Source organism: Mesoplodon bidens (assembly GCF_964165515.1).
Source record: "Mesoplodon bidens genome assembly, chromosome: X".
Lineage (NCBI taxonomy): Eukaryota > Metazoa > Chordata > Mammalia > Artiodactyla > Ziphiidae > Mesoplodon > Mesoplodon bidens.
In genome coordinates, this window is record NC_138163.1 from 23,731,718 (window position 1) to 23,755,120 (window position 23,403).

General features: G+C 42.0%; 1 protein-coding gene across 1 annotated transcript in view; it reads right to left on the reverse strand.

Annotated features, from left to right (window-relative positions):
- ADGRG4 (adhesion G protein-coupled receptor G4) overlaps nucleotides 1-23,403 on the reverse strand; it is a gene marked incomplete at both ends in the record, with an annotated part of 142,562 nt that overhangs the window by 39,945 nt on the left and 79,214 nt on the right. The window contains 11 exon segments of the mRNA XM_081222984.1: nucleotides 487-773; nucleotides 3,898-3,976; nucleotides 7,370-7,439; nucleotides 7,443-7,638; nucleotides 11,169-11,290; nucleotides 13,356-13,459; nucleotides 15,634-15,679; nucleotides 16,588-16,649; nucleotides 16,652-16,706; nucleotides 21,971-21,996; nucleotides 21,999-22,104. Of these exon segments, the coding sequence (XP_081079110.1) occupies nucleotides 487-773; nucleotides 3,898-3,976; nucleotides 7,370-7,439; nucleotides 7,443-7,638; nucleotides 11,169-11,290; nucleotides 13,356-13,459; nucleotides 15,634-15,679; nucleotides 16,588-16,649; nucleotides 16,652-16,706; nucleotides 21,971-21,996; nucleotides 21,999-22,104 (1,153 nt within the window).

Sequence of the window (23,403 nt, forward strand, 5' to 3'; positions counted from 1 at the left end):
CTCTACAATTTCCTAACCTGGCTCCTTCTCACAATATGAGGATATCTGATGCAGCCAGAGTCTATGGGGTCAACAGTTTAATGTTTCTACTGTCCAGTAATTGCTATGTTCCATGGGATTATGTACTTCAAAATGTCAACACAAGTGTGAATCTGTACACTTACGAGCACAATGTGTTGATGTAATGAATACTGTAGGGTGTACTGGCAATCGGTGTTCGATAGAGACATGGCCAACTAGCTGCTGTTGAGTTAGCTATCCGGATTTCTCTCTACATCCCTGAGTAAGAGAGAGTGGGCTCATTTAATGAAGCCCTAACATCTAGCCAATGTTTCTAGTGGCTGCCTGTCAGTCATTGACAGCAGAGGCCCCTTGGATTATTTTTTCCTCCTTTGAAAAAATACTGAATACTAAAGGTAAGATTTTCCAAAGCAGCAAAAATTTTGATGGAGGTTTAGCTAGCCAGAGAAAGTACAGAGAGGCAACAGTTATCTTGCAAAGTGTTAAAAATGGCAAAAAGATACAAGAAAAGGATCCTCACAGCTCCCCAGGCAAAAAAGGCAAAGCCCCAGGTGAGCCCAAGCAAGAATGTCAGGCTGGTTGTGCCTTTGAGGTCATGCAGCATCATCTTCCGTTGAGTCTTCTGGCTTTGGGATTTCATGGAATTCGGTTGAGCAAGAACAGTGCAGAACATGGAGAGATTCATGAGAAATATGAGGCAAAAATAAGCCACCACTGAGATGTGAAAGATAGGATCATCTTTAATCCAACAACTGGAAGAGACCAAGGAGAGAAGGCCATTGTGAGGTAGAGAAACATAAACTCCTATTTTTAATGCGACTCTGACAATCACTGAGTCAGTTTCATTTCACACGAGGACATCTAGGCCTAGAGTGTAAACCAACTCGACAGAGTTCACTCATGCTCACTGCAGGCAGAGCTGGCACCAGAACCCCAGTCTCCTGAGCCCCAGTCCAGGGTTCTTCCCAGCGTCGAGTTAAAAATCCTAGAGGATATTTCTGCCCTACACACGCAGAAACCTCTCAGTCCAATTCCCTGGGAGGCTATTCTCTTCCTCAATAGCAGAAAAACAAATTATGTAATTCCCCCCGAAGTGGCTTACACCTGAGCTTTTATTTGCAGGATAAATTCTGCTTTGCATGATAAATTTCACAGTGAAAGGACATGGGTAATGACTGGCTTTTTGGACTGCTATATCAAATAGTGATGAGATCATCAGAGTTAATGAAAATTCAACAAGAAGAAGACAGCTCTAACTGTATTGCTTTCAAATATGATGTTTATTTTCAACCCCGCACCACAGCTAGAGGTTTGAACTCCAAAAGGCAACACTGGTCACTGGATTGATTAATGGATTTACAGTTTCTATTAAAGAAGAATTATGCAGTGATTTATATGAACAGATACTTCATCTCATAACATTTCCAATTACTACATGCATTACCTCTGATTTTTGAACATAGACAAACTTCACTAATTTAACTGTGTATCACCTTAGCTGAGACCTCTTTTCCAGAGCTAGGAATATCCCCTGTGGTCATATTGTTCGTGTTGGTGTGGATACTTTCACCTGTATGTGAGTTTGTGTATGTTTGTGTGGGTCACAAGGGAGTAGGGGGAAAGCATTTAATTTCCCTAATAGAATCTAATACTTAGGGTTCCACAGATTTGTGGTTGCCCAGGGGGATGGGGGACGGGGGAGGGATGGATTGGGAGTTTGGGATTAGCGAATGCAAACTATTATATATATGTATAACTGAATCACTTTGCCATACACCAGAAATTAACACAACATTGTAAATCAACTTTACTTCAATAAAATAAATTTTCAGGACTTCCCTGGTGGTCCAGTGGGTAAGACTCCATGCTCCCAATGCAGGGGGCCCCGGTTTGAGCCCTGGTCGGAGAACTAGATCCTGCATGCATGCTGCAACTAAGAAGTCCACATGCTGGAACTAAAGATCCCGCGTGCTGCAACTAAGACCCAGCACAGCCAAAATAAACAAACAAACAAATAAATAAATATTTTAAAAAGTAAATTTTCTAAAAGATTTTAGATTTAATAAATATTGCTGCTGCATTCCTGCACATGCTTATTAGCCAGTCTGAAGTGCAATGAATTGGGCATTCATTGCAAAATGTCTGTTGCTTATAACAATAAAGACATTCAACTTTGTGGTTAAAAAAAAAAACAGAAAAACTTAAGTTTCCCTGAATATCATCTTCAGCCTTAAAAGAGGCTATAGAAAACTCTTTTAAAAAGGCGGCACTATATATTTGGTTAGAGAATCATCTCCAAGACATACTGTTAAGGACGAAGCAGTGTATATCTACTATTTGGGTGACAAAGTGTACAAGAGAAAATCTACACAAATCCCATTGTTTGGCAATAAGAGTTGCATCAAGGGATGGAAACTGGGAAGCTTGGTGTTGGGAGTGGACTTTACTTTTCATCCTCTACCCTTTTGTACATTTGAATTTTCTACCGTGTGCATGTGTTACTTCTTCAAAATATAATTTTTGTTTGTTTCTTTTTTTACATCTTTATTGGAGTATAATTGCTTTACAAAATATAATTATTTTTTAAAAGCTCTTAGAGCAGTCTGCCTCTTACTAACCAATTCACATATGAAAGGGCTTTTTCAGGGGGAGTGGAGTTGGTTTTGTTCTGGTTTTGCTTTTGCTTTTGATCTTTGAAGAAGAATCACCATTAGATACACACTGGGGACCCTTTAAGTCACAAAACAAGCAAGGAGGGAGGATGGAGGAGAAGATGAAAAGGAAGGGAAGAGAAAAGGGAGAGAGAGAAAGGATAAGGAGCAATTATAATTACAAGGCATCTGCTGGCAGGGGCAATATAATTTTGACCCTCTGGAAACTGTCAGCTCAATATGAAAGACGGAGAAGTTTGGAGGGCAAGACCTTGTGCATTTGATTCCAGTCCAGTGGGAGAGGAACTCTATAGTGAAAAAGAACTTGAGAGGCTACGATACAGAGAATGGATACGGGTAAGTAAAAAACAATCCAAAGTGTAAAGTGAGGTTGTGCAGTCTGAAGGACTGCATGGTAACTAACTACAGGCCTGTAAAAGAAGGTTCTGGAGAGGTAGAGCGACTTGAATAGCTACTCTCTGGCACCTGTGGTTGAGAGAACCAAAGAGATGGGCTTTATATATCAAAAAGAGCAAAGAAAAAGAAAGAAGGAAAAGAACAACAACAGGACAACAAAGCTGAGCCAATTTACAGAGGAAAGTGGTGGAGTCTTCTTCAGGGGAGACCTTTGTCGTTGAAATACAGGAACGCTTTCCAACCCGTTTCAGTATTTCGTTATAGTGGCCGCTCCAACTCCTAAGTTCTGCAAGCTTTCTAACCATGATAGCTGCCAGATGTCTATAATGCCAATTTCTTTTATTATGTTTTCTTGCATTGTATTTACATCATTATTATAGTCCCATTTAATAAATTTGAGAGCTCTTTACCAGTCAAAAAATTAAATAAATAAATAGATAAATAAACTATTCCTTAATTAATAATCACTGCCAGATGTGTATCACCAACAGAACAGGCCACATGCTGAGCACTTTATATACATGGTGTCATTTTAATCTGCACCCAACACTGAGAGCAAACATTATTATCCCCGTTTCCCAGAGGAGGAAATGGAAGGAAGAGGTAAAGTAAGTTGACCAAGGTCATACTGAGCGCAGACACCTAACCATTATATCAGTGCACCCATGACTTTGTTAGGGTAAAAAGGCTGAGGCCAATTTCCTCCCTGAAGCCAGTGTCAAGACCAAGCCCCAGGCCAGGGAGCACCTCACCATACCCTGATGGTCAAGAGCATCACCACTGGAGCAGCAGACATGCTGGTACTTACAATGGAGTCGTTGAGCTCAGAGTCCCATACAGATCTTTTTTCACACTGAGTATGATCACCACCACAATCTCTGGGATTCCTAGAGTGAGAAGGCAAGCCAAAGGCATCCCATTAGGAAGTGGAAGAGCTCCTGATCAATGACTGTTGGCGCTGATACATTAAGACACTTTAAATGAGCCACAGATGTGCGGGCATCAAAATACCATTGTTTGCAAAATGTTTGTGAATTCTTCCAGGTTAAACATTTCTAGGAGTTCTCCAATCTGCTAAACTAAACAGCATGCCAATGGCTTCAGTACAACACCCACTGGTTATTAAAAATAGCACAAGTGCCAAAAATCAACTTGGCACATCTAGTTCATGGGAATGCAATTTCGCATAAAGCATTTCTTCTCAGAGGATCGGCTGCCAATTTGTCTCTCTTTCAATACTGCCCCTTAGTTCCCGGTCTCTTTTTGTCTAGGCCACCTTGGAGGAAGGGCACAGGCAATCAGCTGCAGCCTTCAGTGCTTTTCTGACAGGGGAGCCGTTTCCATGCTAGTTACTAGTTTGACATTTTGACTAGATCGACCAGTTAACGATCAGTCAATTCAGCCCGAGTATAATAAAGCAATCAGTTCAGTCAAAATGGTCAAACGTGACATGAGTATAGACACAGGGTTTAAAAATCCAATTACGTGTACATTTGCAAAACTTAAAAGACTTCTTTCTTTTTCACAATGTATTTCTCCTAAACTAGGAGCATAACACCTGCACACATTTTAGGGGTTTTGTAAGATACTTTCCGAAGCTGTTTCAAACCCCAGAGTGCCAAGCATCTTAAGAAATCCTCCACTGGGGCTTCCCTAGTGGCACAGTGGTTGAGAGTCCGCCTGCCGATGCAGGGGACACGGGTTTGTGCCCCGGTCCGGGAGGATCCCACATGCCACAGAGCGGCTGGACCCGTGAGCCATGGCCGCTGAGCCTGCGCGTCCAGAGCCTGTGCTCCGCAACAGGAGAGGCCACAACAATGAGAGGCCCGCGTATCGCAAAAAAAAAAAAGAAATCCTCCATTGTCCTATCCTGTGATTAACAGGACAATCCCTTCTGCTCTGTGTGTGGCACACCTAGCACAGGGCCCAGCACAATGCAGACGAAAAAAATACCAGTTGGGGGCCGGAAGCGAGGGATGGAGGGAGGTCTCGCATTTAGGAAGAAAGTTGTGAGACAGTCCCCAAGCTGTGTTAACACTTTGCAAATTAAAACAAAAAAGATGCCTACTGGTTATTAAAAAATGTGGACAAATAAATCTACTGCCTTCGACAGGGATTTAAATAAAGGAATGAAACCTTTTCAGCAGGTTGTTTTGGCATTAGGAAGACAGAACTTCAAACACACAGAGACTAATATTTATTTTCCTAACAGTTGATTGCATCTGTCTAATATTTAAATGTTCTGAGACTCCCTGTAGTGGGCCAACTCTGCAGCGGCTCCCTGGCCAACTTTGCAGGGATCCAGAGACCGAGCAGGCAAAGGCTTGTACCACGACTGATCTGAGTTTTGGTGGAATGCCTTGTGATCCTCCACGAATTTGAGAAGACGAGGCAGGCCTGTGAGGAGGGGCTCCGAGGCCATCTCCTACTCTTCTCCCCACGTCCTCCAGAAGGCTGTCATGATGCAGCTTCTCATTGCCTCCCGGGCTCTGAGGCAGGGTGGGGCTTTGCACCCCGTGCCCTCAGAGCTGCACAATAGAAACCACATAGCTTCACCTGAGAGCTGGCTTGTCAGCAGCAGGGAATCCTGCAACTCATGTGGCAGCCATCTGCTCTCTTTTGTTTGGGTGTCATTCTTTATAGTGTGGGGAGAAAAGACCTGGGAGCTGGCAGCTTTAGCTACTTGTCTTTTCACTGTCTATATAAGTCATCATCTGAGTCTGAAAGCGGCTCGTTGTATCTTTACTGGTTGAGCCGGTCAGGCCTTCACCTTGGCTTGGCCTTGGCTTGGGTGTTTACTTGACACTCCTCAAGTTTTTCCTGCCTCCAATTACCAAGCCTTAGCCTTGCCTGCCTCCCCCTGTACCCCAGAAAGTGTGTGTGGAATGTGCAGATCAAAGAGACGAGCAGCCAGCCCTGGGGAATACCAACACGAAGAAGCAGGTGAAGGAAGAAGGGTCAGACGAGGAAGCCAAGAATGAGTGATGCCAGGGGACTGAGTGCTATTTCCAGCCCCTGCACAGTTAGCCAGATGTGGGTTATCCGCCTTCTGGATTATTCATGAAGCCTCTTCCACTACATTTTTCAATCTTCCAGGTGACTCGAGGTGAGGGTTGCCAGGCACAAAAGGGAGTGTTCTGACTGCTTTTGGCTTTGTATTTCTGATGGGTTCCAAACTATACTCAAACCATTTTTTAGATCACGCTTTGTTTAGCATTTACCCGTCTCTGCTCCCCACATTACCATGGGTAATAGCACTAACCGTGTATCCGAAGAAAGCATGTACTACGTCAATGAACTCATTAAAAGGATGAATAGCTAATTGCAAACCTACTGTCTTCACCAAGGCAGTAGAAGATAAAATCTATCTTCCCAGGTATCCTACGCATCTCACTTAATACACATCTCTTATGGATCCAACACATTTTCTGAACCTCAAAGCCGGTTTGAATAGACAAGGGGTGGGGAAGGGCTGAGTTGTCCATGTCAGTTAGAAATGCAGGAAAGCCAACCAATGAAATGACATTTAAATTAAGAACTGTTCATGCTGAGTTCCTACCTGGCTTCTTCTATAGGGCAGCAGAACGGTGACAGTCATGAGGCGTGGTGTGAATGGTGGCATGTCTGAGCCAGCACCCTCTCACATTTTGCAAGTCTTTTCCCTGGCCCTTAAACAATATGACTGGATCCTAGAGGTCAAAGTCCAAACTATGGAGACAGACTCCCTGGTTCAAATTCCAGTTCTGCCAGTTACTAGCTGTGTAAACTCTGGCAAATTACCTAATCTCTTTGTGCCTCAGCATTCTCATCTCTTAAATGGGAATAATGATGAAACCTTTCCCAGAGAGGTATTGTAAAGATTAAATGAGTATGAGACACTTAGACTAAACGAGACACTTCAAACCACATCAGGCACATGGAGCGCTACCTCAGTGTTGGCTGTTGTATCCGTGTGTATTTGCTGGGATTGTAACTTGAGTAAAGGGAAGGATAAAAGCTGACAGGTTCACTACTGTAGATACAGCATTTAGCACAGCACACAAGCAGGCGCTCAGTAAATATGTTTGGACCGATTCCTCACCATAGAGGTTAAAAGTTGAATTTATAGAGCAATACAGACAGAAAAAGAAATGCCCACCCAAACACCAGTGAAGCAATCCTTAACTCCTTACCTATGATAATAACAGCATTTGGTCCCAAATAATTTGTCTAATGGAGCTAGAATTAGACAGACACAGGCTTGAAACAAAGGCATCAAGGACCATAGCAGATATACTTACCCCAACGAAACAGAAAAAATTTAAGGATATAATTGGGAATGTATATGTTGAAGACTTTGAGTAGAGCAAACTACATGTGGACTGCCTCCAGACCCATCCAAGTCAAAGAAACGAGCAGGAAGTAATGAAGTGCCACAGAGGCTATGATACAAAGGCCCGATTTCTGAAATGATGATGACCAGGAAGTGACCAGAAATACCAGGTTTAGCATCAGTAGTGTTGTGCACAGGTTGATCAGGATTTTGGAAGGATGATCATTTCGAAGTTTGCTAAAGGAAAAGGCACAATGTTAGGTAGGGTCTCTGTTTTTGATTAAGCATTGCCATGTTTTATCTGCATAATAAGTGAAAGAATAAAAGAACTGCCTATTAAAATTAAATTATTCATATTATCTTATATGTACTGAATTTTCGAGTCCCCCGTCTCTTTCCAGGTAGAGTGAAAGTATTCTAAACATGGTGACCTTCACTGACAGGAATAATAATATCCTCTCTCAGCTAAGCAGTCCCCTTTTTTCTTTTTCTTTTTCTCATTTGAAGAGAAGGAAGGAAAGAGTTTCCTGGATACTACAATTCTCCCACCACTCCTTCAGCAGACTCAAGGCTGGATCTACATATGACCAAATAGCAGGATGACTTATGGAAACCATTTCAAGCTATTTGGGTATTTCCAAAGATCCAGATATTTGGCATCATGGAAATATGACCTTAAGTTTCACTAAGTGATCACAATTGTACTTGTGAAAACTGATCCTGTATTTTCCAAATTAAAAAAAAATCTTTCCCTTTGATTCTTTTTCATTTCTATTATATGTCTATTGATTTAAATCTTGCAATTTTCATTTTGTGTGTACGTGGGTTTTTAAAATTGGAGTAAGTAGTAAAGTACACAAGTCCTAAGAATGCAACTCAATGAATCTTTACAAATGAATACACCCGCAGAACCTCCACACAGATCAAGAGGTAGAGTATTTACAGCGTCTCAGAAGCCTCCTTCATTCTTTCTCCCATTCAATACCCTCCACTAGAGGTAACCAATAGTTTAACTTCTATCCACATAGGTTAATTTTGCCTGTACTTGGAACTTCAAATAAATGGAACCATACAGCATGTTCTCTTCTTTTTCTTGCTTCCTTTGCTCAACTCTCTGTCTATGAGATTTAGATATTACATTATCTCATGTAGAAGTATAGTTGAACCTTGAGAGTTAGGGGACACTGACCCTCCGAGCAGTCAAAAATCCGCTTATAACTTGTAGTTGTCCCTCCTCCTTATCCACGGTTCTGTATCCTCAGATTCATCCAGCCCAGAATCATGCAGTCCCCATAGTATTCACTATTGAAAAAATCTGCATATAAGCGAAACTTCACAGTTTGTTTGAACAACAAACCCGTGCTGTTCAAGGGCCAATTGTAGATTATTCATTTTTACTGCTGTGAAGCATTCTATTTTATGAATATATTACAAGTTATTCAACTAGTTAACTGTTAATGTACATTGGGGTTGTTTCCAATTTTGGGCCACTATAAGTGAAGCTGCTGTGAATATTCTTGTATATATCTTTCCGTGGACATATACAATCATCTCTACCTAACAGTGAAATTTCTGGGTCAACAGCTGATGGATATTTATCTTTAGTAAGTACTGCCAAAGAATTTTCCAAAGTGTCTGTGCCATTTGTAGTTCTCCATACCCTTGTTGACCCTTGCTATTTTCAATATTTTTGACTTTAGCCATTCTGGTGGGTGCATAAAAGTATAATTGTGGTTTTGATTAGCATTTTTCTGATGAGTAATGATTTTGAGAACCTTGTCATATGCTTGTTAGCCATTTGGGTAGAGGTTAGGACTAGACATGGATATCTTCTTTTGTGAGGTGCTTGCTCAAGTCTTTTGCCCATTTTTAACTGTATTGTCTTTCTTTTGCCTTTTGCTCTGTAGTTTTTATATATTCTGCATACAAATCCTTTGTCAGATATATGCATTGTGAATATCTTCTCCCAATCTGTGGTTTGCCTTTTCACTATTTTCATGGTATCTTTTTTTTTTTTTGCGGTACGCGGGCCTCTCACTGCTGTGGCCTCTCCCGTTGTGGAGCACAGGCTCCAGACACGCAGGCTCAGCGGCCATGGCTCACGGGTCCAGCCGCTCTGTGGCATGTGGGATCTTCCTGGACCGGGGCACGAACCCGTGTTCCCTGCATAGACAGGCAGACTCTCAACCACTGCGCCACCAGGGAAGCCCCATGAGATCTCTTAATTCTGGCTGGGGCCACAGCTCTCCAAGCACCCCCCATAACCAATTTCTCATTGCCCTCCAATTCCTTGGAGATTGCAAGAGTGTTTCAGGAATGTTCACTAGGCCTAATGATAGGCGGCTCAATCTTGTATCCATAAGGCTTGACCCCAGCTGTGAGCCCCAAATTCAACAGTTCCACAAGAAGCACCACCTCACATCAGACCTCCATTGACCATCTACAGTCTCCTCCTGGACTTTGCACCAGGAGGACGTGGCAAATTCTTATGTTACCAAATGCTTTAAAGGACACATACCGGATCACCATGCAGCAGTAACATACTATTTTCTCACTTGTAAACCCCAAGATTCTTGGGGTTCATTTTAAAACCAACTCACAAATGGTCCGTGTGTGTGTGTGTGTGTGTGTGTGTGTGTGTGTGCGTGTCTAGTGTTTGAGAAAACATTGAGAAGAAAACACTTGTGTGTAGTTGTCATTGTATGGTAACGATCACAAGGAAAGGTATTTACCTCTGATTTTTTCATTTTTCTAGAATTATGATCAAGTTCACTGTGCCTCTTGGGACTTTGGGAATAACAGTAAGTATTTTTCTTAGCAAGCTTTGGCTTTGGTTCTCAATGAGACTTTGCCCCTGACCATGTTGCCATCTGGCAGTTACATGGGAGCAAGCTGTACTGAAGTTACTGTCTTATCAGACCCTACAGGGAACACTGAATGACCAAGATACAAATATGAGTTTCATATCTAATTAGGGCATGGGAGGTTTTGTAAAACTTTCTTTTTGAGAAGATACTTATTTTGGAGATCAGGAAAAGAAATCACATAACTCAGCAAGCTGGAAGAAAGAAAGTTGCAAGACCCAGTGCAGAGCAGCCTTGAGCTGTTTGAAGAAATTTGAGGGATGAAGATCTGGCTCTCTTTATTTGTCTTTCCCATTAGACTTGCCACATTTTTCCTTCTTCTCTTCTACATTGACTGTGTGACCAGGGAAGCCCTCATGGTATCTTTTGATGAAAAGAAGTTCTTAATTTTAGTGAAGTCTGATTTTTCAACTTTTTCTTCTATGATTAGTGTTTTTGTATCCTGTTAGAGAAATCTTCTCTTGTCTCAACCCTCTTGCTTTATTTATTTATTTATTTATTTATTTATTTATTTGAGTAATTCTGATTCATTAAATTTTTTTAAACGTCTTTATTGGAGTATAATTGCTTTACAATGGTGTGTTAGTTTCTGCTTTATAACAAAGTAAATCAGCTATACATATACATATATCCCCATATTTCCTCCCTCTTGCATCTCCCTCCCACCCGCCCTATCCCAGCTCTTGCTTTTTTTAAATTTAATTATAATCTTTTTTCTTTCTCAGAGGAGCCTTGGTTGTTTTGTTTTGCTTTTAACCTGCCCACTTCATAATCTAATGGATCTGACCTCTCCCTATTGTGATAAGAAACTTTTTGTGAAATTAACATGAAATCAACAAGGTTACAATGCCAATAGCATCCATCAAACCAAATTAAATTTAGAGTAAGACTCTACCAACTTACTGAAAAGCTATGTATGTCTCTATTGCAACTCCCAGGAAAATGGAGGAGATTCCACATCCGATGTATGTTATAAGCACTAATATCCGTTCATTCACTGCATCCACTGCAGACCTGGATAAATCCTAGGGAATGCAATGTGTTGTATTTTATACATTTGCCAGGGCAAGTTTATGGTAAAACACTTCCAGTGCTCACTAACAGGAGGTTCCCAGGATGTACAACATCTCTGTTAAAGCTCTTATAAAACCAGAGTATGTACATGGATATATGATAACACTGTATATTGTTGGTTGAGTGTGCCTAGTGCAACTTACTGTGTATAGGGCATGGAGAGCCATCAACAGTACTGGAAGAACATTTAGTCCTTGGTTTTATTGTCATTAACATGTTCCACACTTCAAATATAACCAAACTAATAGATGTGAATTTGGGATACAAAGTGAATTATTATCTGTACTGAGCGTCCCTAAACACTGCACAGAACATCAAAAAATGTTCCTTTCCCTTAGACCTTAAATAATTTTCATAAAATTAAGAGACAAAATGGACCTTAGAGATCACATAAACCAGTAATTTCTTAACTTGAGGACCATAAAAGACCTGAAATGGTATGCAAAATTATTTGAATGGTATGCATCGTACTGGGAAGACAGTCCATAGCTTTCATCAGATAGTAATGGAGCTTCGTGACTCATAAAAGGTTAAGAAGCGCTGGTCTACTCTGGTAGTTCTCAACTGGACACAATTTTGCCCCTGCCCGGGGACATGTGGCAACGTCTGGAGACATTTTTGGTTGTCACAACTGGAGAGGGTGCTACTGGCATCTAGTGGGTAGAGGCCAGGAATGCTGCTAAACATCCTAGATGCACAAAACGGCACCCACAACAAAGAATTATTTGGCCCAGAAGAGCAATAGTGCTGAGGTTAAGAAACCCTGGTCTATTCCAATCTTTCACATTTCAGAAGACAAGTGTAAGGTCCAAACAAGTAAAATAACCTGACCAAGATCACACAGATAGTTAGTGACAGAGCTGGACTGTGGGCCCTGGTCTTTTGACTCATGCCATAATGTTCTAACCAATTTGCAGGGGAGTAAACAAAATTCTTAAAGTTCAATAAGTATCAATGGAGCACCTCTTATTTGTTGAATAGATATGGTAAAAAAAAAGAAAAATATAAAACAGACTCTCAGCCCTCAAGGAGTTTACCATTAGTAGAAGAAACAACTCATACACAACACATTCAGATACTAGTATCTAATATGTACAATAAAGTAATTTAGGAGAGCTAAGAAAGTACTCAAGGGTGGGTAGAGAAGAAGGAAACACATTTGAGAGCCATTTTGAAAGAAAACGCATCAAGTCCTGATGTTAGGGAGGACCATAGGAAACGAAGGAGATAGAAAGGTTAACAGTGACTCTGAGGCTCTAAGCCTGGATATGCAAATTGATCAGATAACTCTTGTTTGGTTAAGTACCACGAGCACTAAAAATATATGCACTTCCCTACAGTGCAATTAGACAGTATCTATTACAATTTAATATTTTAATTGGAAGCAATTCTACTTCCATCGATTTATTCTACAGAAATGCTTGCACCAATATTAGAAGACAAATAAAAATGTGTATTACAGCATTGTTCATAACGGAGAAAAACAGTAACAACTCAAATGCCTACCTATAGGGGACTGGTTAAATTCATTGTGTTAAATCCACACAATGGAATACTATAAATGTATTTTTAAAAAATTAAGTAGATGGATATGTATTTGCCTGAAAGCTGTCCAATATATATTGTTAGGTGAAAAGCAAGTGGTAAAAACAGTATGAATAATTCGACCCCATTTTTATAAAACAAAAACATATATTAATATACACACAGGAAAAGAATATACATAAGAATATACATAAAGAATATACATAAAGGTGTTAAAGGTGGTGACCTCTTGGGAGGGGGATTATAGGGACCTTTTCTGTAATGTTTGTATTTTGACAAGCAGACATAAATTTTGTAAGGAGAAAAATAAATATTTGTTTCAATTTGCTCTACTTTGAGTGAACAAGGTAGGGGGCTGTTTTTCCACTTGCGTGGAACTTTTCCACAACTTAGTTCACACATATATTTCTGGTCTGTAATCTAATAAAAGTTGTCAAAATTCTATCAAGGAGTGATTGAGAGACAACTCACCATTAAGACTCCAAAATGGGTGAGATGGTCACACTGACAGACTGTGTAATTTAGGTTTGTTTCCTTTACTTTACAGCCTGACGAATTCCATCCACCTTGCCCATCTGCAAGCGACAGAAGGGAATTTCAAAGCAATTTTGCTTTTCTCAGAAATGTTTAACTTTTCATTATATGTACCTTTCCAAAGTGTGCTATAATTAGTATCGTTTGTTAAGACAGCAGGATAGCCGTATAATTGAACACTGAAATTAAATTAAGTCTAATAGGCAAAATTGACTTGTGGGTAACTTCATAAATGGCATAACTTCTTTGGTTCTCACTTTTCCCATTCTTCTACAGATTAGGATAGACTCTAATGATGAACAACAGTTCTACCACCATGCTGGAATGACAGAGTAAGGACTGTTTTTTCAAGGAGCACAAAGGGGAAACAGGTAGATCTATAACTTTTTGAAGGGCATGAGCTATGGAATATAGGCTGACACGTGGGCCTCCTTGGTGGGACTGGAATAAACACCTGAAACGGCCAGCTCAACCCAGAATTCAAATGGTCTCAAGTGCTTTGCATTTAAGCCAGATGATGGTCTGGAACTCCTTAGGGCCAATTAAAACCTCTGGTCTATTTGCCACCTGCCTAGTTTCTCACTCCTAAGCATATTCAGGGTTCTAGAACTAACCCACATACCTCGAGAACCTGTAGACCTTGCATACTAGACCAGGTTTAGAGTAAAACCCCCAGAGTAGTACTAGACCAGAGGGGTTATCCTAGGGCAGGCAGCTAAGTGTGGTCAAAATTTGTCCATCCAGGATAATGACAATAGATTCCAGAAGTTCTGGATCCATGGACAGAGGGGTAGGGGCCAAAGATGACCTGGGAGGAGCCCAGCAAGAGGCATTATGAACACACAGATCAACTTACTGAGGTTGTGGGGAACAAAGCCTATCATTTTACGGGAATCTTATCCTGGGCGACTTGGAGGGGACCAGAAAAGGACAGCGCTATATCTGTTGTAGGAAAGCAGTAGTATTCCACATGGCAGGGAGTCGAATGGGAAGAGAATTTCCCCCTTTTTTCAACAGAACTCCGAGGATACTAAAAAAAGGAAAAGTCCCAGGCAGAGCTTCCACAGGTGGAAGGACTGGTCCCAGAGCCACTCCTGGCATTCCAGGGGCAATTGCTTCCATGTGGGAATTCTCTGAGATTTGGCCATATCCCTGGAGATTCCAATGGCAATGACAAGCTTAAGAGGAACCCATTCAGCAATCCCCTTCCACGACCCCTTCTCTTTTTAAAAAATTTTTATTGGAGTGGAGTTGATTTACAACATTGTGTTAGTTTCTGCTGTACAGCAAAGTGAATCAGTTATACATATACATATAACCACTTTTTTTAGATTCTTTTCCCATATAGGTTATTACAGAATATTGAGTAGAGTTCCCTTTGCTATACAGTAGGTCCTTGTTGGTTATCAATTTTATATATAGTAGTGTGTATATGTCAATCCCAGTCTCCCAATTTATCCCTCCCCCCTTTCCCCCCGGGTAACCATGTAAAAAAACCAATTTTTCACATCTGTGACTCTATTTCTGTTTTGTAAATAAGTTCATCTGTACCATTTTTTTAGAGTCCACATATAAGCGATATCATATGGTATTTGCCTTTCTCTGTCTTACTTCACTCAATGTGACAACCTCGAGGTCCATCCATGTTGCTGCAAATGGCATTATTTCCACGACCCCTTCTCTTATGGTCCCCAAAGACTCATACCCAGTCAAGCAGGAAGGGCCCTTTGAGACCAACTAGAAAGTCTTATCCCCTTCGTGAAAAGATAAAAAGATTGAAGCCCCTAGAGAGTAAATGGACCACCCAAGGTCACAGAGTCAATGTAGAAGAGAAGAAGGAAAAATGTGGCAAGTCTAATGGGAAAGACAGATAAAGAGAGCCAGATCTTCATCCCTCAAATTTCTTCAAACAGCTCAAGGCTGCTCTGCACTGGGTCTTGCAACTTTCTTTCTTCCAGCTTGCTGAGTTATGTGATTTCTTTTCCTGATCTCCAAAATAAGTATCTTCTCAAAAAGAAAGTTTTACAAAACCTCCCATGCCCTAATTAGATATGAAACTCATATTTGTATCTTGGTCATTCAGTGTTCCCTGTAGGGTCTGATAAGACAGTAACTTCAGTACAACTTGCTCCCATGTAACTGCCAGATGGCAACATGGTCAGGGGCAAAGTCTCATTGAGAACCAAAGCCAAAGCTTGCTAAGAAAAATACTTACTGTTATTCCCAAAGTCCCAAAAGGCACAGTGAACTTGATCATAATTCTAGAAAAATGAAAAAATCAGAGGTAAATACCTTTCCTTGTGATCGTTACCATACAATGACAACTACACACAAGTGTTTTCTTCTCAATGTTTTCTCAAACACTAGACACGCACACACACACACACACACACACACACACACACGGACCATTTGTGAGTTGGTTTTAAAACGAACCCCAAGAATCTTGGGGTTTACAAGTGAGAAAATAGTATGTTACTGCTGCATGGTGATCCGGTATGTGTCCTTTAAAGCATTTGGTAACATAAGAATTTGCCACGTCCTCCTGGTGCAAAGTCCAGGAGGAGACTGTAGATGGTCAATGGAGGTCTGATGTGAGGTGGTGCTTCTTGTGGAACTGTTGAATTTGGGGCTCACAGCTGGGGTCAAGCCTTATGGATACAAGATTGAGCTGCCTATCATTAGGCCTAGTGAACATTCCTGAAACACTCTTGCAATCTCCAAGGAATTGGAGGGCAATGAGAAATTGGTTATGGGGGGGTGCTTGGAGAGCTGTGGCCCCAGCCAGAATTAAGAGATCTCATGGGGCTTCCCTGGTGGCGCAGTGGTTGAGAGTCTGCCTGTTGATGCAGGGTACATGGGTTCGTGCCCCAATTACAATACACCTCTGCTACCTGGAATGGGACAATTTTCATTAATTCTTGGAATCACATCTGTTAAGTAGCCAATGTTTTTTTAAAAATATTTATTTGGCTGCACCGGGTCTTAGTTGTGGCATGTGGGATCTAGTTCCCTGACCAGGGATCGAACCTGGGCCCCCTGCATTGGGAGCGTGGAGTCTTACCCACTGGACCACCAGGAAAGTCCCAAGTAGCCAATTATTTTTAACAGGAGAATTAGGGAGGGGTTCTGAGGCTTTTTTATTTTGAGATGAAAATGGATATGTTACCCGGTTCCCTTCAACATTCTGCAGAGTAATAACCACTGGGTCGGCCAATTTTTGAATGATGTATCTGAAATGCTGGCACTCACAACATATGTGATTAAGGCTTTAGCGACGTTTTTGGTCTGCGGATGAAACATATTAAGGAAGAGGAGTTCAGGTCCTACATTTCTAATTTCTGGCATGTTAATCACCAGTCTAAAATTTTGAAGTACTACACAGCATTGGGTACAGAAATGTGGAAAATAAAGTCACAAGCTAAGATGGAAGTTTTAGAGGTAATTTAGCTCATCTCCTGTCTTCACATCAGGTCTAAATTATACCCAGAAGACCATTTCATTAACCCAGCCATATATCCAAATAGCTATCCAACAAGCTTTGCTTTTACATCTGCTACTCAGTACTGCACTAGCAACAAAATGAAAGTATTGCCTACTAGATAACTCTCTGGACCTTGACATTGCACAGCTTATCTGAGTTCTAACCCTCACCTGTCCTTACTTACTTTGAGGGAGTCCCTCCTTACAAGGAACATAAACCCACCATTCAGCTTGGAACAAGTCTTCTCCCTAGGACACCACGAACTCTGAGCATAGGCATTGTGTGTCCTGGTGTCCCCCGCACGGCCTAGCACACAGCAGGGATTTTATCTTGTACCCACGGTGAGCCAGCTACTTTGTTGAGTGTTTTCCACATGCACTATCTTCAACCTTCACTGGAACAACATAGGCATTTTTCAGATAAACTGAGGCTTGGGGAGGCTCAAAAACTTGAATAAAGTCACATAGTTGGTAAATGATAGGGCAGGGATGTTTCATAAACATTGATATAAAGGAAACAAAATAGAATGTAGCCATTGAGATGCAGTGCTTGCTAATTAACAGGGCCAAAGTGGCACAGGCCAAGGCAGCTGGGAGGGTGCTATTTCTGGGGCACACCTGAAGAGAGGAGCGATGGGGCAGGTGCAGGACAGGAGGGAGAGGAAGCAAAACCTCTGAGCACTTGCCAAGAAAGCCTAGAGGAGTGGAGACCAGATGTCCCTTGAGGAGCCCGCTGGGCCACTTTTAGAAGATGCCAAGCCCTCAAATTTCTGAGTCGTGCAGCCACTGAGAAATGAGAAACTGCAGCCAAGCCCAGCCTTGGGCTCCCCTAGGAAGCTACTCACTTCCTGTTCCTGACCAGCTCTGTTCATCCAAAGCCAGCCTGATAGTTCAGTGCTCCCTTCCCAGAGGCATTCCTCTGGGATGGTCTGATGTAGAGGAGGGTCTGCAGCAAGATACAGTGGAAAGGGCCCTGGCCGACAGTCAAAAGACCAAGTCCTAGCCCAGGCCCTCTTGTTTCTCAATAGTCCCTTCCCTTTTCTGGGACATTGGTGACATGAAGGAAGGTGGACCAAACGATATCTAACAACCCTCCCAACTTAGTCTAAGAGATGTAGTTTTCTGTAGTGAAAAGGCCAAAGTTGGAGAAACACCCTGTGACCTAGGACTGAATTAACCTGCTCTCTGGCTTTATTTCCTTGACTTACAAAATGGCGGCTGTGCAGGGAAAGGAAGTAAACCATTGCTCACTCTTCCACCTTCTGGCTCTAGGCTCCAGTTGTACCTATTTCACTTCTGAACCTTTACAGAATCAGTGTCCTCTGCCTGAAACACTCCTCCCTCCTTGTCCTCACCCTTTTTCATCTTCTAGCTGGTACTCAACCTTGGGTCCCAGCTGATGCCTCTCCTACAGTTGGCCTTTCCTGAGCTCCCACACAGGGGTAGGTGCCATCCCCGTGCTTCCAGAGCCCCTGTGGCATATTGCACTTGCCTCGTGCTTTGTCCCTCTCCCTGAGGACTGCCCGCTAGTGGAGGGGTGGAAGAGGAGGCACGTGCTTTCCAGGAGTGGTGTCTTATCAACGATCTTTAAGGTAGTATGTTGTAATGACAGTTAAGATTTTGATTAAAAGATGTTAGAAGAAGCAGTGTGAAAGCAGGGCTGTGAGACTCAGAACTTGGGGGTGGGGATGGGATGTAGTTAAATGGTGGCATCTCTTGTAAGTGCTTACTCCCCCAAAACAGTGGCCCAGGTCCCAGCCTCAGGTCACCTCTGTCCATGCGAGAACCGCCCCCCCCATCCAGCAACCACACAAGACACATAGTAGGAATTTAATAAATATTTCCTAACTGAATAAATAACTGGGTGAATAAATGAATAAATTGTGTCACCTCCAGCAGATAACTGGGTGAATAAATGAATAAATTGTGTCACCTCCAGCAGGTCCCTTCCCCTCTCTGGGTCTCAATATCCTCATTGGTAAAATGAGGAGATGGGACATGATGAATTACAAGGACCCTTCCGGTTCTGAAATTGGTGGTAGGCTACTTCTAATCCTCCTTCATCTAGCACTATGACGTCTGAAGGCTAATTTTGGCAAAGATCTTTAATCTCTTTCAGTGGAAGGTGTTAGTGAATAAAAATGACTTATTAGGTGTGAAATCTATGCAAAACAGGTTTATCTTTTATTCTACAAAACAAGCACAGCTCTTTGAAGAAAGGAGAGAAACTAAGACTAAAATAATGGCATCTGAGATGATACAGAGAAATTACAAGCTTACCAAAAGGGTCTGAGTGTTATGAACCACATTCTTAATTTTTATTAAAATTATTTGTTCATTAACTGGCCTGTCCTGCGTCCAACCTATTATTTCCATTTAAAAAAAGGTCTAATAAATATATAGCTACTGAAAACCTGTTGGGTACCTAGCCTTGTGCTAGGTGCCATGAAAATAAAACATACCTGAGCCATGACGTATGCCACAACCTCCTTGGGAATACCAATCTAGAAGCTAGGCAGAGGTGTAAGACAAGAATACAAGCAGGGGGCTGAGGACGAGAGCAGGGACTCACGAACTCCAGGCAAACTTCCTGGGTGGAATTTGAGCTAAGCCCACAGGAACAAATAGAATTTAGATAGAGGGGGAACAGTTACAGAATTCCAGGAGAACTGAGCATCATACAGACATAGCTAGAGATAATGTGTTATATTTGAGTTGGTATGTGGTATGTTTAAGCTGGCTCAGTACAACCTCCCCCAAAATAACTCTGTGAAAATTTGACCATTAGAAATTCATTTCTTTGGATAGCATCCTTAGAAAATGCAAACACACCCAGGTATTAACGTATGAACCTCTTAAATACTTGAACTTTGGAGTCAGACATCGTGGGTTTGATTCCTAGCTATGCCACTTCCTAGCTGTGTGACCTTGGACAAAACTACTTAACTTCTTTGTCTTAGTCTGTTAGGGCTGTTATAACAAAGTCCAGATTAAGTGGCTTATAAACAACAGAAATTTATTTCTCACAGTTCTGGAGGCTGAAAGTCCAAGATCAAGATGCCTGCATGGTTGGGTTCTAGTGAAGGCTTGCTTTCTGGTTGATAGATGGCACCTTCTTGTTGTGTCCTCACATGGTGGAAAAGGTGAGGGTGCTCTCTGGGGCCTCTTTTATAAGGGCATAATTCCCATTCATGAGGGCCCCAGCCTCATGACCTAATCACCGCCCAAACGACCCACTTGCTAATACCATCACCTTAGGGGTTAGGATTTCAACACAAGAATTTTGAGGGGACACAAACATTCAGATCACAGCACTCTTTGAGTCTTGGTATCTTGTGAGAAGTAGATGAGATATTAAGTGTAAATAACAACAATTAATAGCGATCATCAACAACGTCATGCAGGGGCTTCCCTGTTGGCGCAGTGGCTAAGAATCCACCTGCCGAGTCTGTCATACAGAGTGAAGTAAGTCAGAAAGAGAAAAACAAATACCGTATGCTAACACATATATATGGAATCTAAGGGGGAACAAAAAAGGTCATGAAGAACCTATGGGTAAGATGGGAATAAAGACACAGACCTACTAGAGAATGGACTTGAGGATATGGGGAGGGGGAAGGGTAAGCTGGGACAAAGTGAGAGAGTGGCATGGACATATATACACTACCAAACGTAAAATAGATAGCTAGTGGGAAGCAGCCGCATAGCACAGGGTGATCAGCTTGGTGCTTTGTGACCACCTAGAGGGGTGGGATAGGGAGGGTGGGAGGGAGTGAGATGCAAGAGGGAAGAGATATGGGAACATATGTATATGTATAACTGATTCACTTTGTTATAAAGCAGAAACTAACACACCACTGTAAAGCAATTATACTCCAATAAAGATGTTAAAAAAATCAAAAAAAAAAAAAAAAAGAATCCGCCTGCCAATGCAGGGGACATGGGTTCGAGCCCTGGTCTGGGAAGACCCCACATGCTGCGGAGCAACTAAGTCCGTGCGCCACAACTCCTGAGCCCATGAGCCACAACTACTGAAGCCCACACTCCTAGAACGTGTGCTCCACAGTAAGAGAAGCCACCGCAATGAGAAGCCTGCGCACAATGAAGAGTAGCCCCTGCTCGCCGCAACTAGAGAAAGCCCTTACACAGCAACATAGACCCAATGCAGCCAAAAATAAATAAATTAAATAAATTAATTTAAAAAAAAGAAAACGTCGTGCAAGCTCTGCTATCTTCTCAACACCAAGATGGGACAGAGCAGGCTGAAGAAATGAGCTTTTTGTTAGGCAGAGACCCAAGACAGGCAAATAATAAAATCAATGCAAACACTTATATGGTGTTAATTATGTGCCAGGCAATATTCTAGCATTTTATATGTATTAACTCCTTTAATCCTTCAACAGCCCAGTGAGGTATTACTGTTCCCCTGATTTACATAGGAGGAAACAAAGGCACTGGGGGTCGAGAAACTTGTCCACAAGTTCACACGCGTAGACAATGGCATAGCCAGCTTTAAATTCAGCTTCAGGCCCCAGGGTCTGTGCCGTTAACCTCCACATCGTACTGCCTCTCTGTTTTAATACGGGTGAGGACTGTAGCCCTTAGAGAAGGTTCTGTGGAGGTGGTAGGAAAGAGCAACAATGTCTGTAGTCAAGTGTCCTGCTGGATACAACTCAGCTTCAAATAAATTGGCCCAAGAGACGGGCATGTTGGCTTTGCAGAGCCAGGGGAGATTTGGGAGGGAAGCACTGACAAGCCGAAATGGCATTTCATCAGGAGAACTTGCTGTTCTTTTCTGGTTTTGAAACATCTTGAGGCCTCCGTTTGGTTACCAGATAATCCTTAAGGTCCCTTCCAAAGCTGAGAAGTTGTGAAAATGAAAAACTGGGGAACATCATTAAAGTAGACATTGATTCATGTTGAGAGCCAGGGGTTGTGTTGGGAGTCTTGTGGAAAAATCAGACAGCATATTCGAAAATACACAGAACATCATGAAAATAGCAAGAGTTCATAATTACAGTGAGTCACCATATGTCAGTTCATGACAGTCACCACAGGCAAGAACTTACCTTAAAGAGTGAACTTTGGCCAAAATATTAAACAAGATGGTGTGTAAGTTGCTAAGAGGAATTCTCTCCCTCAGTGATTTAGGTAAGTATATGGAGGCCAAAACCCTCCCCAGAGGGACTTCATCTAGGGAAATCTGCCAAGAAAAGCCAGGAAATGAAAACTGGAGTCAGCACCCATCAGCTTGAAATCTTGCCCACCTCTCACCCTACCCCCAGTCTCAGCCCCGGAGGATCACATGGAGGGCTGAAGGGTGGGAACTAGCTCCACCAGCTACGTGACACTTTTTACACACACACGTACACTCAGATCATAGGCCAGGATGTGACCCGGGGGCACACAGACCCAGACCCACACACACACACACCTTTTCCTTTCTCAACCTATCCTTGCTTCTCTCTCTTTGATCTGCTTCCACCTGGGTATTCACAGAGGTGGAAAGAGGAATGACAAATAAGGTGATTTGTCATTATTCTCAGAAATAAAGTCCAGTCTTCAAAAGCAGGCTACTTTCTCCCATACAGTTCTGAGAGTGGGGAAAAAATAACAGAAAAGAACCCAACACAATAACATTAGGGTGACTTCCCTGGTGCTCCAGTAGGTAAGACTTCACACTCCCAATGCAGGGGACCTGGGTTCAATCCCTGGTTGGGGAAATCCTGCATGCCACAACTAAGACCCGGAGCAGCCAAAATAAATAAACTAATTAATTTTTAAAAATGTCATTAGGCACTTGTCTCACAGTTTATTGAGCAATGCTTTTCTTAAAAAGTGGGGCAGGGGACTTCCCTGGTGATCTAGTGGTTAACACTCTGTGCTTCCCAACCTAAGTGTCCATCGACAGATGAATGGATAAAGAAGATGTGGCACATATATACAATGGAATATTACTCAGCCATAAAAAGAAACGAAATTGAGTTATTTGTGGTGAGGTGGATGGACCTAGAGTCTGTCATAGAGAGTGAAGTAAGTCAGAAAGAGAAAAACAAATACCGTATGCTAACACATATATATGGAATCAAAAAAAAAAGGTTCTGAAAAACCTAGGGGCAGGACAGGAATAAAGACTCAGACGTAGAGAATGGACTTGAGGACTTGGGGAGGGGGAAGGGTAAGCTGAGACAAAGTGAGAGAGTGGCATGGACATATGTACCAAATGTAAAATAGATAGCTAGTGGGAAGCAGCCACATAGCACAGGGAGATCAGCTCGGTGCTTTGTGACCACCTAGAGGGGTGGGATAGGGAGGGTGGGAGGGAGACACAAGAGGGAGGAGATATAGGGATATATGTATACGTATGGCTGATTCACTTTGTTATAAAGCAGAAACTAACACACCATTGTAAAGCAATTATACTCCAATAAAGATGTTAAAAAAAAAGAAATTCGGGAATGTTATGAACAACTTTTGCCAATAAACTTTATAAGCTAACTGA